The 15,225-nt window shown below is 33.3% G+C and overlaps 1 protein-coding gene across 1 annotated transcript; it reads right to left on the minus strand.

Moving 5' to 3' along the window:
- Window positions 1-8,938: 8,938 nt before the first annotated feature.
- Window positions 8,939-12,453, minus strand: LOC145029044 (uncharacterized). Its single transcript, XM_078977691.1, has 7 exons — window positions 11,183-12,453; window positions 10,953-11,080; window positions 10,211-10,867; window positions 9,721-10,120; window positions 9,464-9,620; window positions 9,307-9,391; window positions 8,939-9,228 (listed from the first exon to the last, which is right to left on the minus strand). The coding sequence occupies exons 1-7, from the start codon at window positions 12,365-12,367 to the stop codon at window positions 9,108-9,110; spliced, it is 2,733 nt and encodes a 910-aa protein (XP_078833817.1). The 5' UTR covers window positions 12,368-12,453; the 3' UTR covers window positions 8,939-9,107.
- Window positions 12,454-15,225: the final 2,772 nt, after the last annotated feature.

The raw sequence follows: 15,225 nt of genomic DNA on the forward strand, positions 1-15,225 counted from the left end.
TAGATCCGGGCTAGTCAAATTAGAGACCATAAGCATCAAAAATGACCTTTTTATGGAAGATTATTTATAAGGATTAATCTTAACCAAGTTTTAGTATATGTCACAAGGTTTCCGTGCATATAAAGAACGCCAAAATCCGAGTTATAATGAAGAAGTTATGACCTGGCGAAGTTTCGTGACACAACCGACATGACCCAGCGCGACCCAGCACGACGTAAATAGTGAATTTAAGGTAGATAGATATCTATCCTTAGTGATCTAAACGAGAGTTGAATATTTCTTCGATATTAGTCCAACGATAAAAGACAGACGAAAATGGAGTTCAGATGAAGGAGTTATGAATTTCGAACGGAGTTTTCCGGTCCCGGACTACTAAAGATAATATATAAGTAATATACTTATAATATATTATAAATAAAGTCAAAATTAGCCAATGGATTCTAAATGAGAGTTGTAGAGCATAATCTCACATTCGCGTCGATATAAAGAACGTCGAAAACGGAGTTCGTATGCGAAAGTTATGAATTTCTGAAGTTCGGGGCGCGAACCCCAAAGCTGTGTCAGAGACCACGACGTGGCAAGTTTTCTGACACCTCCAGGAGTCCCCCAGATGCAACTTGTGATGATGCATGCAATGACATTCAAGCCCACGACGTGGGAGAAGTGCCCACGACGTGGAAAATGAGAAAACAGCCCTATAAATAGATTTGAAGGGGCAGTCGTTTGTGGTTGCCAAATCTCTCTTCTCTCTCCTATATTACATCGTTTTACGTGCAATTTTAACCCCCCGAAGCCCCGGTATCAACCCCAAGACCCAAAGCAAGTCCCGAAGCCCGAAGATCCCGAGAAGAAAAGAGTTTCCGAGCCGAAGCTCTGCCTGCGAGAAACCCGGTGTGTGAATTGATCCCGATTTCACCGAAGAATACTATTTCTACAAGCCGTAGTGCTGTCCGGTCATCTTTTGATCAAGTGAGTGTATAGTCACTTTCGTCTTACACATAGATATGAAGTATTTTATAAAATACGTGCTATGTGTGTGTATATATATATATATATATATATATATATATATATATATATATGAAGTATTTTATTCAAGTGAGTGTATAGTCACTTTCGTCTTACACATAGATATGAAGTATTTTATAAAATATGTGCTATGTGTGTGTGTGTGTGTGTGTATATATATATATATATATATATATATATATATATATATAGTTGTTTATATGTGTGAGTGTGTGGGCACTTTCTTCTAACACATAAATATTAAGTATTTGCTATGAAATATGTACTACGTGTATAATATAAAGTTGTTTATTGGTAGATACACCAATTAGAGAATGTCATAATACTAGCAGATGCGCTGATAGGATAATTCTGGCAGATGCGCTTATAGGATAATGTCGGCAGATGCGCCTAAAAGAGAATGTCATAAACCTGGCAGTCGTGCCTCATAATATATAGCGTAATCCTGGCAGAGGCGCTTAAAGGATGATGTTGGTAGATGTGCCTTGTGTAGCAATATATTTCCTGTCAATTCCTTAGGTCAATCCTTAGGAATGAATGAATGACGAGTAGTTGAATTCTTAGGGTAAAATCCTAAGAAATAAAAAAGATAATGGGGATGGGTAATTGGGTTGATTGTTTGATGGTTAAATATAATAATTATATTATTGTGGGTTGAAAACCCTATATGCTCACCAAGCTTCCAAGTCTGATCCACTCAGTTTAATTGTATCACATGTATCGATACAAAGCTGCTTTGCACTGAGAGATTAAAGGAGATGTAAATCACTAGAGTAAATGAATGAATGTTTTGTTTATGCTTATGTGTCTGTATCGGAACATGACATCCCGGGTTTTATTATTTACTGAAAATACATTCTCTTTGAGAAATGTTTTGATAAGTTTTTATCATATCTTATTTTGGGAACAAATTCCGCAACCGTTTTCTTTAAACGAGTACTCTGATTTATAAAACAAAGCATAAACAAATCGGTCTTTTCTGGCCAAGAAATTGGGGATGTCACACCTAGTAACAACATATATAAACTTGTAAGTTAAATTATCAAACATAAACAAAAACTACCAAACTACCTTCCTATTTCTTGCACTTAAATAAAAGAAATACCAAGTATATTGTTATTTCTTGCACTTGCGAGAAAAACACAATTACCAAATCAACATTCCTTTATAAATTCCAAAGTACATTGTCATTTTTAATCTAAGGCGAAAAAAAGAAGAAAAAAAAGAAAAAAAAACAAAGTACAATGCTATTTCCTGAACTTAGGACAAAAACCCGGTTACCAAAGCTTTTAGGAAATAATCACCACAAACCAAAATTACCAAATAAACATGCACTTTTTGATTCCAAAGCACATTGCTATTTTTATACTAGAGACAAATAACCAAAATATATTTCTATTTGTTGCACTTAAATATAAGAAATACCAAAGTACATTGCTATTTCTTGCACTTAAAATCATCATTGTTATATCTTACACTTGGGACAAAGCATAATTACCAAATCAACATGAATTTATTGATGCCATACATCACTATTTTTAAACTAAGACAAAAAACCAAAGTACATTGATAGTTGTTGCACTTGGGACAAAAAACCAATTACCAAAGCTTTTAGAAAGTACATTCTTATATCTTGCAATTGAGAAAAAAACACAATTACCTAATCAACATGCATTTATTGATGCAAAGTCCATCACTATTTTGAAACTAAGACAAAAAAAACCAAAGTACATTGCTATTTGTTGCACTTAAGACAAAAAACCAATTACCAAAGCTTTTAGAAAGTACATTGTTATATCTTTCACTTGGGACAAAAGCACAATTACCAAATCAACATGCATTTATTGATGCCAAAGTACATCGCTATTTTTAAACTAAGACAAAAAAAAACCAAAGTACATTGTTATTTGTTTCACTTGGGACAAAAAACCAATTACCAAAACTTTTAGAAACTACATTGCTATATCTTGCACTTGGGACAAAAGCATAATTACCAAATGTTATATCTTGTACTTCGGACAAAGGCACAATTACCAAATCAACATGCATTTATTGATACCAAAGTATATCGTTATTTTTAAACTAAGACTAAAAAACCAAAGTACATTGCTATTTGTTGCACTTTAGACAAAAAAAACTAATTACCAAAGATTTTAGAAAATAGTCACTGCAAACAAAAATTACAAAATCAAGATGCATTTATTGAAATTAAATTATCTTATTTACATGTGATGGTTGTGATGGTTATGGTGGTGGTTGCGATGGCTGTGAAATCGGCGGGAGAGTAGAAGGTTTCCAGCCGATGTCTCTAATATGGCCACATCGTTCTCCTAATACTTTCTTAAAAGCAGCTCTCTTTTGAGCGGGTGTTAACTCTCTTTCACCTTCTGGCCCTTGTGTTTGCTCTAAGAGCTCTTCCACTAACCGATTATGTATTTTCCAAAAGTGATTAACAATTAAGTATAAATAAACACTTAATTATATGATAAAATTATAATTAAATACTTCCGTATTGTTGTTCCGCCTCGACTGTAACCAATACACCATCACTATCGGTATGAGCCTTGCGAAACCTTTCCACTCTCTTAAAGTTTTGTTTAACATTAAAATTTAGATTATACTTTAAATAAATAATTACATGTATCGTACACTACCTTCTTATAGCAAGTACTATTATACGAGCACGACCCCACACGATTCACGATCATTTGCAATTGACAGACTTTTTTGTTCCTTTCTGAAACAATTTTCTGTTTTTGTCCGTTTGGAAATACTCAATTGTTTTCTTCCAATTATCAACATCCATACCATCTGGAGGGTTGGCTAATGCTCTCGGGATATCCTCATACCCTCCGACTTCAAAAAAATATTCTTTTGAATCAGCTTTACGCTCTTGATAACCTTTTAACAAAGCTGGTTGAAAACTCTCGATCAACATATGAGCGTCTGGATCCCGGTACATCTAATACAAATCAAAATTTCTCTACAAAATAATAATAATAATAATAATAATAATAATAATAATAATAATAATAATAATAAGTTAACCAAGTGAAAACCAATCTTAATTAACCATATAAAATATTTTTGTATAAATAATCTACCCCTAAATGTTGTATTATTGTATCCTTTTTTGTAGGGGAAACTTTTTTTCCAAGTTCATTTATCAAAAGACACCATCTGTCACATTATTTTTCCAACTTCTCATGTAAGCATGTCTTTCGTTTCTCCTAGGGGATCATATGTCACATCTCTATCATAATCCATGTTAATCGGTTGGCCGTTATTCTGTAAGAGCGCTCTTTCAAGCTTAATATTTTTTTTGGCTTTGCTTCGGACTTTCCTACGTTGCTCAAGTACAAATACAAATAAAAATTATTAAAACGGTATTTAATTTATAATAACTGAATAAAAATAGGAAATAAAAATTCATAATAAGACTTGCGGTCATGCTCATGATGACCAACACCTGTACCACCTAGGAAAGGTGGGTCCTATGCTTATACACAAACAAAAGTCATATCGACATAACAGCAACCATGGTATACACAAACGAAAGTCATATCGACATCATTTCCTAAAAAATTATAAGATATACAGATACAATTTTTATTAAAAATACACATTACATAGGAATAAACATTTACATAGGATAGGAATAAACATTTCTATTTAAACTAGGAATCCAAAAAAGTTCATATTACAAATACAAATTACATAAGAACTATTCTAAAGTACAATGTCATTTAAACTACAATGTTATAATTAAAAAAAGTAGGATGTTATATATAGCATCCTATTTTTTAAAATTAAAACATTCTATTTTAAATAACATTGTAAATTATATCATCCTACTTTTTTGTACTTTTTTCTATTATAGCATTGATTATTAAATGACATTATAAATTATAATTCATAATGTCATGTAAAGTACAATGTTATAATCGGAAAAAAAGTATGATGATATAGTTCAAAATGTCTTTTAAAGTACAATATGATAATTTAAAAAAAAAAAAGTAGCATGCTATATATAGCGTCCTATTTTTATTTTTTTTAATTATAACATTGTGAATTATATAATCTTAATTTTTTTCTTTTTCAATTATAGCATTATACTTTACTTGGCATTATGAAATAGCATCCTAGTTTTTTTAAATGAAATTATTAGTTATAAAATCCTACTTTATTTTTTTGTTTTTTAATTATAGAATTCTAATTTTGAGACTTACCTAATTAAATCATAACATTATACACACATACATTCTTGTTTGCATATAAATAAACACACACACACACACACATACACACACACACATATATATATATATCCATCATACATATACACATATACAAAAATACACAATATATACAAATACACATATGCATACATCATAAAGACAATTTTACTATAATCAAATACACATACTTTCAAATACATATACCACATATACATAATTTCACATATATACATAATAGCATTCTACTTACACAAAATACACATGTTTTCATATACACATGATACACACATAGATACACAAAATACATATATTTTCACTTACATACACCAGATACACCAAAAAAAATACGTATGTTGAAAAAATACATTATTTTTACACACACATGCCAAATTCCACATAATATATATAAGCACACATCTTTTGCAACAAAATCTCGAAAGTCAACGTATAAAGAACCAGTGGTGGCAGGAATTGAGGAGATGGTGTAGTGGTTGGTGGTGGTCCGGAATTGAAGAGATGGTGTAGTGGTTGGTGGTGGTCCTAGGTAGTCACAGTAAACCCGCGACGGTCACTAAGACAAAATGACCAAAAAAATTGAAATTGAAATGTATTTTGCAATTAATCATCAAATGGAACTGGAAATCGATGTTATAAGAGAAAGACAAAGAGAAATCAGATGTTAAAGCTACCTTTTACCCGAGATGCACTGTTTTCATTCGAGTTGAACCCGTTTTTGCCTGAGTAATTAAAGCCCTAAACCCCTTTGATCGGTAATCTCACAATGTTGGGGAGTCCCTTTGTCAAAATTGATGATAATGTACAGAAAATAGGGGAAGAAAAATAAACGAGACAACAAGATGAACACAAGAAGAAAGTTGAAAGTGAAGTCTACGTCGTTTTTTTCTTTTTATCTGCACAGGCCTTTAGCGGCGACAACCAGCAACAACGACAGACTTTCTAGAGGGAAGGGTATCGTGTCTTTTTTTTATTCCACAATTAGCAGTGACAATTTCGACCTTTAGCGGTGACAAATTGTCTCCGTTATTGACTTTCTACGACTATGAACCCCAGTCGTTGGATTAGATCATCGATTGAACGGTTGAGATTTCACGGAAGGTGTTAGTGCGGATCCAGCCTCTAGACCATTATCAGCGACATTATTAGCGGCAACAAAGGCTTTTAGCGGTGACCCTATCTTGAGTCGCCGCTAAAAGCCTGTGTCGCCACTAATTAATAATGTTGCCGATAATGGTCTTGTTTCTTGTAGTGAAAACTTATACCAAATTATATATTGTTCTATTTCATAAAACAATTAGATTTTGTTTTAATGTTAATATGGAAAAATGCATCAAACTAGAGAGGTTGTAGGAATTATATTAGCATACTCTTATCACTTTCAGAAAGAGCACTATTATACATGATTAAAACCATAGGTAATGGTCATGCAAGACCTTAAAATTTTATGGGTACACTTTTATATGGGAACAAATAAGTATGTATATGATGATAATAAGTTCATGTGGTTAGATGATTCTTTAACATGTTGGCCATGAAGCATAAAATAGATGTATAAGTAGATGCTATACATATGAATTTATTAGGTTGTATTATTAGTATTATGGTTAAGTTAAAAGTACTAACATTAAAAGTATAAAAGAAAGTCATGTTTTATTAATAAAATGTGAATCTTATGTTATCCATGAAAATTGCACAATCTCTTTATTTTTTGTTGATGGAGCTCATGTGGTTAACCGACCGTCAATTTGAGAATACAACTGAGAGTGGTGTGGAACTTGCGAATCTCAAGCGTAACTTGAGTCAGGGACCATGTATTTTTTCATGGTTGATTCACCATCTGTTATATGATCTGTGATGATCCCGTCATAGAGTTTGAGATGATCATAATCCGAGATTAACATGTCATTGATAGTCAATGAATCTCAAAGACCTAGGAATTTCGTAGTGATCGAAATTAGCAAATGGCTTTGTCTACCTATATAACATTGTGGTGTGTTTACAACGACCCTTTACACATCATGGAGCCAAGTATGGATCTATCTTTAATTAAATGATATGGTTTTGAACTCGCTTTCTAGTTCATCACAAACTACAATATAATTAATATTGAAAAGGCCTTGATGGAGCTATATGGCGTGCTTAAGATTATTGAAGCAAGTATGAAGAAACCCGCTAACTCCAACCCTACTTCTATAGTGTTTTGATTGTGGTGCTACTAAAAGGAAAATGATTTTTCATTTCAAAGGAAAAGGAAAGGGCAAGGTTGGCCAATCTGACTAAAGCTCTAAGAGAAATGTCCAAGCTGAAAAAGTTCCTACCACTAATCCATATGAGGTCGTGTGTCTCTAGTGTTAGAATAAGGAACAATAGAAACGTAGTTGCTCCAAATATATGGAGGATCTTAAGAAGGGAAATTTCAAGGTAGCTGGCTCTTCAGTATGTTTATGATTGAACTTCTTATCACATCTACTTCTAATTCTTAGATTCTTGATACAGGATATGGTACTCATATTTGCTCTTATATGCAGGGACTAAAGAAAAGTAGGGAGTTAAGGCATGTGGAGCTCAACCTAACCATGGGAAACAGACACACTTTGGATGTAACAAGGATCGGGGATTATGAGCTCTTGCTTGGTGGTGATGTTCGTCTTAGTTTATTAAATTGTTGTTTTTCGCCTAATATGGCATGCAACATTATTTCTTTTCACGCATTGTATAAGGATGGTTGTCGATTTTCTTTTGATAATGGAAATGGTGACATTTTGGTTTATAAGAATAGTTCATTTATTTTCACGGCTAGTCCTTATAATGATATTTATGAGAATGTTGTTTGCGTAAGTAAATTTGTTAATCTAATATTAAATGTTGGTTCTACTAATAGTGAATTAGATAAATCTTGTTTGTGGTATTGTCGTCTTGGACATATATACAAAAAACGCATTGTCAAGCTCCAATCGGATGGGATCTTGAAATTATTTTACCTAAGTTCAGATGATTTATGCGAATCTTGCTTACTTAGCAAAATGAAATTTGCAGGCCACCGTGAAAGAGTCAAGGATTTATTGGACCTCATGCACACAGATGTTTGTGGATTGTTCAAATCCACCACAAGACGTGATGATATTTTTATAATTCATGTTAAAAATCAATTGCTTCAATAGTGGAAATTTTTGCATGAAAAGAAGGTATTACTCAAATACTGCACTATCAAATGCAACACTTTTAGAAATGGTTTCAGTGCAACGTCACATTGTCATGCAATTTTATTCTAAATTGGCTTCTGCGGTTGTTTTAAAAAATTTAATACATATATTTATAAAACTAATTTTTTGAAAGGTCCAACTGGTTTTTCTGATCTGGATGGTTCCCACCGATTTGTTAACAAGCATTTATTTTAGATAAAACAGTGATAACTTTAATGGTTCTAAATTCAACCGGTTAAACTGGTCGGTCCGGTCTGTTTTTCAAGACCATGTTTGTATCGGTCCGGTTGAACGTGGTTAGGGAACCATGAGGTTTGTGACGAGGTTTGTTATTCTAGACTCGCAATGTATCTATCTTGTAACTTGTTAAAGCCCTCAACGCACTAGTTAAATATGCAAAGAGATTTCTTTCATAGATGTATAAAGATACGTAACTACTTGATGGTTTGTGATGACTTCCATTTACGTACACTATTTGTGGGATGTTCAGAGTGGTGTTACATAGTATACAAAAAGTTGATTTCAGAATAAACCAACTTGAAGAAAAGAACGAAAAAAGAAAATCTTCTACTCTTGGATAAGCAGATGGATCAAAAAATATGATGTTAGCAACATTCATTCAGTTCTCATGAACAAATGCCATCACAACATCCACAATTGGAGCTTCGCAAACCGGGCACTCCCCACTAATGCGTTGCAACTCCACCGCACAACCGAAACAAGTGCACATGTGTCCACATCTACAATTTGTGTCAAAAGGCATCAGGACTCTGTACACTTAAACAAGTTATGTAAGAGGTCGACTACAAATTAAGTACCTATATAGAAGCGAATCGACTTGCATATCACCACATATAGAGCAGGTTTTTCCAATACCAGGTGGCTTCCGTTCCTTCTTTTGAACTGTTTCCATAACCATAAGAATATAAGTGATGCCCAAAATAGGTTAAAATGTCATAATATATGAGTTCTAACCCGAATGAGTTGCCGCAGCTACAGCAACATTTTGCTTGAAAGAAAGTTGCATTTTCACTTGCATGTTAACACAGCCTTTTATTGATCTGCGTAGCTCCATAATCTCTTGATGGAGTTGCTCCATGTGTCCTCTCAAATCATATATGAGTTCCATCTCCTATTAGAAGATAAACATAATATTTATATATGTTCCATTTTGATGATACCCGTAAACTAGAGAAAAAATTAAAGAAAGGTGCATGGGAATAAGATCTCACAACAGAAGGGTGAATGACTGCGGGAGAGGATTGAGGAGTACTATTATTTTGTGAACGATTTGAAGAAAGAGAACGTTCCAAAGATGGAGATGTCGTTGTCGTTGTTGTTGTGGTCTCAGAGCTATAAGCGCCATCATTGGGTCTCCATAATCGTTCTGAATATGGTGTTTGATCTACATATTCACTGTATTCACTAAATTGTCTAGTTCTGCTTCTATAGTCTCCGTCTTCATCTACCACTGAACCATATTCTTGTTCGACTTCTTCCTTCCTCGACATACCTTTAGCTGTTACCATAACTTTTTTTCCTACCTGGACATGCGATTGCTGGATGCGATTCATCATTACATGGTCTATTAAGTCACGTAGACTACTGGAAAGGAAATTTGAGACAGTTTTCCTACAAAACCGATAGCCAAAGAGTGAATTGTAATCAATAAGATCATCCATAATTCATGGTTAAATATGGAAGAGTTTCATGAGGTGTTACCTTTCAAGAAGACGCTGTATGTCTGCCTTGCCTGAGGAACGCTCAAGCATCTCCTGATACCTTGCTTTTCTCATATCTTCCCACTCACTCTTTGGGCGAGAAATATCGCTGATCCAATCGTAATTGGTTTCAAAGAGTTGCATGTCATAAGATTCATTTTCATCCAATTCGCTACGTGTTTGAGAATATTCGCTTGTCATCCAATCTTCAAAGTTTTCAGTCTTCTTAGCAGTGTAGATCGTCTCTTCTGAATCACTATTCCCTCTATCTTCGATAGAAGTATATGAAGTTTTAGCCGACATAAATTGACCTTCGTCTTCTTGGAAATCATATTTATTATCATCTTTATAACGTGTTTTCCGCATGGAGTTTGATGAACTATTCGCATCGGCTTTTTGCACCATATATTTACAAGAATTTGTTGTGTATGGTGTTGATAGATTCGGAGTCATTGGATCTGGTTTAGGACATGGCTCTTGTTTCTTGTTGCTGATGTTAAAGCTTGTAGTTTTGGCCTTTGTCTTTGGCGTAACATAAACCTCCTTTCCTGCGGTTGGTGTGCTATATTGTTCCTCGTTTTGGATGTGCATCAACACACTTTTTCTGTGTTTTCTAGACTTCGCTTCTCCTTTCTCAGATCCGGAGTCAAACCTTTCCCTAAATTTCATGTTACATATATTTAAGTTAATCTGTTTCATTAAACGGTATCTGTTTGAAGCTAATTAGATGGAATGGACTTTACCTTAAATCCATGATAGCTACACGATTATTCGAATCCAATGTTTTTGAAACGCTTCGTCTATGTCTTTTAGCTTCTAGTTTTGGTTTTGGTTCAGCTTCAAGACGTAGACTTTTAAAGCGAAGCATAGCCTATAAAAACATCAACACAAATGGAAAACTCTTAAAGCTCAAGGAAACAAGATTTGTAATTAAATTGAAGAAAAGAAATGCATGTTTAGTTATTATACGTACTTTGAGTCGGCCTCGTTGTGAAAACTTAGAAACAGTTTTACGTTCCAACAGCCATTTGAGCTCACGATCTTTATTATTCTCTGTAAGCATGAGGAAATTGTCGAAAGCTTGTCGTCCTCTGATGCGTGAAACTTTAACATCATTGAATCCTTTGAGTTCTTCAATCTGTTGATTATCTAAAGAGGTTCGAATCCGAGGCAAAGATTCATTTCCATTTCCACCAGCTTGAGAAGCAGCTATTTCTTCTTCTTTTGACAACTTCTTGATGATATCCCCCACTCGAATCTTCTCCTTTGTTGCAGCGCTCGCATGCGAGTCCTTGATGTCCCGACTGGGAAGTGGACATGAAAGCCGTCTAGAACGACTTGTGTTATCAGATTCCCAATCAGAGTCTTTCATGGTGCTTGGAGGGCTTTGGGTAGAACTTTTACTCTCTTTGCATGTTGATCCCACATTGCTACGATTGCCAGCAGGAGATAGGTTGTCGTTTTCGTTTGAGTTTTTGACTTCAGCTAAAGCACTCCATCTCCGAAGGAGGGTAGAAACGCCAACTGAAGATGGAGATTCCACTGTATATTTCGACTTAGAAGAATTATGTTGCTGATCATCGTTTTGTACATGTTGATCAGACGAGAAAACTACTTCACGAGCCAATGCCCAATGGTTGTTCTTTGATTTCTTTTGTGTTTCCGAATCGGTATTGGTATTTACATTGGAATTCTTGTTGATTTTGCTAATATTATTCTTTTCATTGTTCTTGATCTTGCTATCGGTCTTGTTCTTGTTCTTCTCTTTAAAGTTGTCATTTTTCTGTTTTTTTTCTTTCTTGTCGATGAAGGTGGAGGGCAACCATGAATAGTCGATATCTTTCTCTGTTGAGGTGTTTGTCCGACCTTTTCCTTTGGTGTCATTGTTGGTGGGAAGCCATGAATCATCAACATCGGTGTGTCCTTTAGGGTGATGAGAAACGTATGATTTTGAGGTTACATGAGCGGGAAGCCAGGAATCATCGGTATTGGAATTTTTGGAAGGAAGCCATGATGAATCCTTGTCCTCATCATGAGCTTTGTTCTTGCGAATACACTGGGTCATATACCCCGTGATGTTGGTGGAATGATTGTGATCCCTTCGAGAATAATTAAATGGCGAAGAAGATGAAGCTACTTCAATCTGCATAGATGCCATAAACAATCAAACACGATTCATCTGACATAAATCCAAATCCATATTGTTTTTTATGAAATGTTTGCGCATAAGCATTGAGAGATAAATTATTGATCAAATGGAGTTTGAATTTTGAGTGAATTCTTGAAACTTACCGAACGGAATCAAAGGAGAGAGATCGGTTGAGTAGGTGTGGACATGGTTCCATAGCCCTTCGTATCCATACGTTTATGTGTATATTTTACTACTATTTATGTAAGTCTTTTTTTATGTTTTTTTATAGTCTTTAATCTCAAGTAATCGTCTGCCACGATCAATAATTTTTATGTTTTTTCACTTTTTTTAGTTAATAATTGTGTGAAAGATTGTAATGCAATGGTTAGAACATAGATTATCCATGTCATTATGTATTAGGCAACTTTTCCATGATAACATATTGGCATCGGAGGGATGTTAAAAAATCCAATGGGATCATGATCCTGTGGGGGTCCCGTCCCGTATGGGGATATTTGTTGAAAAAAATCAGGGGCGAGGGCGGGAACGGGTGCAAGGTTAACCCTCGTTTTAATTTCGGGGGTGGGAGTGGAGGTTGGTAGTCCCGTCCCGAAACCCCGGTGGGGGGCACGTTAATAAATTATATAAATTGACATATATTAGTTATATAAATATAATAAATAATAAAATTATTTTTATAAACAAAAATTCAATAAAAAAACATGTTTTTAAGTTGTTTCTAACATATAAAATTATGTTATAAATATCTATTTGTTACCAAAAAAATAGTTTCTTTTAGCTCAAACGAAAACTTCTTTTAGCCCAAATACAGTAGCCCAAAATCAATCGGAGGCGGGGGAACAGGGAGCAGAAGGTGAATTCTGGGGCGGGGCGGGGGTGGAAATGATGGATATTTCAGGGGCGGGGGCAGGGGAACGAGAAAATTTTCGGGGTGGGGGCGGGGGATGCAATCATCGTCCCGTTTACCCCCGTTGACATCCCTATTAGTAAGGATCGTAATTTGTCGATTTAGACCACTTTTTCAAAATAACATATCGACACTGAGAGGATTTTAAAGTTCTATAAAAGATTCCAATTTTTATTGACGACATGTTGTCCTTGCATTGAGATCGAGAAATATCGCTACCAGAGTTCTTATACTGCGATATTTGGAGGAGCAACGGCGTCAACATGCCAGCATTGTAAGCCAATATTATTTTTCATATAGTTAAAAAAAACTAATTTAAATTAGAGATTTTCTAATATGTACCCTAAGAGCACATATAAGAAGTATTATTTAATGACAAATATTACAATAATTAAATGTAAAATACGTTAATTGTAACGAATATTACCATAATTAAATATGAAATTCATTAATAATATATAATAAATGTATTTTGAATTTAGTTATAGTAATATTTTTCATAATTAATACTTTTTATATGTGTCTTTATGGCACATATTAGAAAATCCATTTAAATTAATATTTTATCATTAGAAATGATAACATCAAGCTAGACTTGTAAGTTACTTGTTAAATTTCATGTTTTTATATTGTCAACATTTTTATTTTCAAAATTTATTTGTGCAGCAAACCTCAAATGAAGGCAAAGACGATCACGAGACAAGAAATAATTAGCAGCACTTTGGGGCCAACGGTGGCTAGTGTCTAACTAAAATCTTACATACTTATAAAGTTTGTATTTTCCCTTGATTGTCATGCATTTGAAACCCCCACAATAATTTATTAAAATCTCATGCATTTGAAACCCTCAAACATTTTCACCTTCTTAATAATTAATCACACATAATCAATGGTAATTCATATGAGATAATAATTTGTTAAAACCTCATGCATTTTTATGGCATTAGAACATGTTTGAGTTTTTGGGTTTTAGACTTTAGTAAATGGGTAATCCGTTTGATATGTTGGATTTGAAGCTATCTTATTCGAATTACCCAAAACAAGAGATAAATTAATAATATATGCACATGCATGTTTTGTACAAGCCCCAATCAAAATACAATATATTATGATCATACAATTAAGTGTCTTTTATTCTATTTTTGGTTTTATAACAAAAGTTTGTTTACGTGGCGAAGAAAGAAAAATTGAAGATGAGTATTTAGGTTGGATGTTTATATAAGATTTGTTTTAAATATATAATATAGAAATAAATACACAAATGTATATCAAATACAGCCCATCACAAATTTAATGTTATAAACTACAATATAACTCAAAGTGGTTTTCCAAATATAATGTTTATACTATAATATAATATATTAGAAGAATACCATATAGTAGACGAATCCCACAAATTAGAAGAATATCATATTAGTTGCATAGATAATATATTATAATTATATTTCATTTAAAATATGTTAGGATCATTTGGTTATTACATTGTTGTATTAGGCACTATAATCTCATATATTTTGAATAACTCTTACAAAAATAATGTATGTAATTTGAATATAACGTAATATCTTATGATGTTTATTGAATGATATTATCTTCGATTGAGCACTTTTTAATTGAAATCAACTTTATTATAGTTAAAATTTTTGGCTCCGTTTTTTCTTTTCACTAGTTCTAGAATATGATTTTTTATATTAACTTAAAATATGTCACTATCTTAAAATAGATTAAGAATGAGATCTTTTATATTTACTTAAAATAAGGCACCATTTTATATTGAATAGTAAAACTAACAAAAGTCGTTAAATATGTATTTTTATGAGGTTCAACATAAATAGACGACAATAAATGAGAATCCTATCTAATTAATCATCAACTAATTACATTAGATACTAATGTGTACATAAAAATTACATTTAAAATTTTAAACTAATAGTAAAAAAATTTCATTATTTATTAT

The sequence above is a fragment of the Lactuca saligna genome, chromosome 2, assembly GCF_052625555.1.
Source record: "Lactuca saligna cultivar CGN05327 chromosome 2, ASM5262555v1, whole genome shotgun sequence".
NCBI classification, from domain to species: Eukaryota; Viridiplantae; Streptophyta; class Magnoliopsida; order Asterales; family Asteraceae; genus Lactuca; species Lactuca saligna.

Bases quoted from the DNA above. Each gene is read 5' to 3' on its own strand.
- LOC145029044 (XM_078977691.1), bottom strand. From the start codon at position 12,367: ATGGCATCTATGCAGATTGAAGTAGCTTCATCTTCTTCGCCATTTAAT. The intron at 11,081-11,182 runs GTACGTATAATA...ATGTTTTTATAG, and splicing joins CACAACGAGGCCGACTCAAA to GCTATGCTTCGCTTTAAAAG. The intron at 10,121-10,210 runs GTAACACCTCAT...TCGGTTTTGTAG, and splicing joins ATACAGCGTCTTCTTGAAAG to GAAAACTGTCTCAAATTTCC.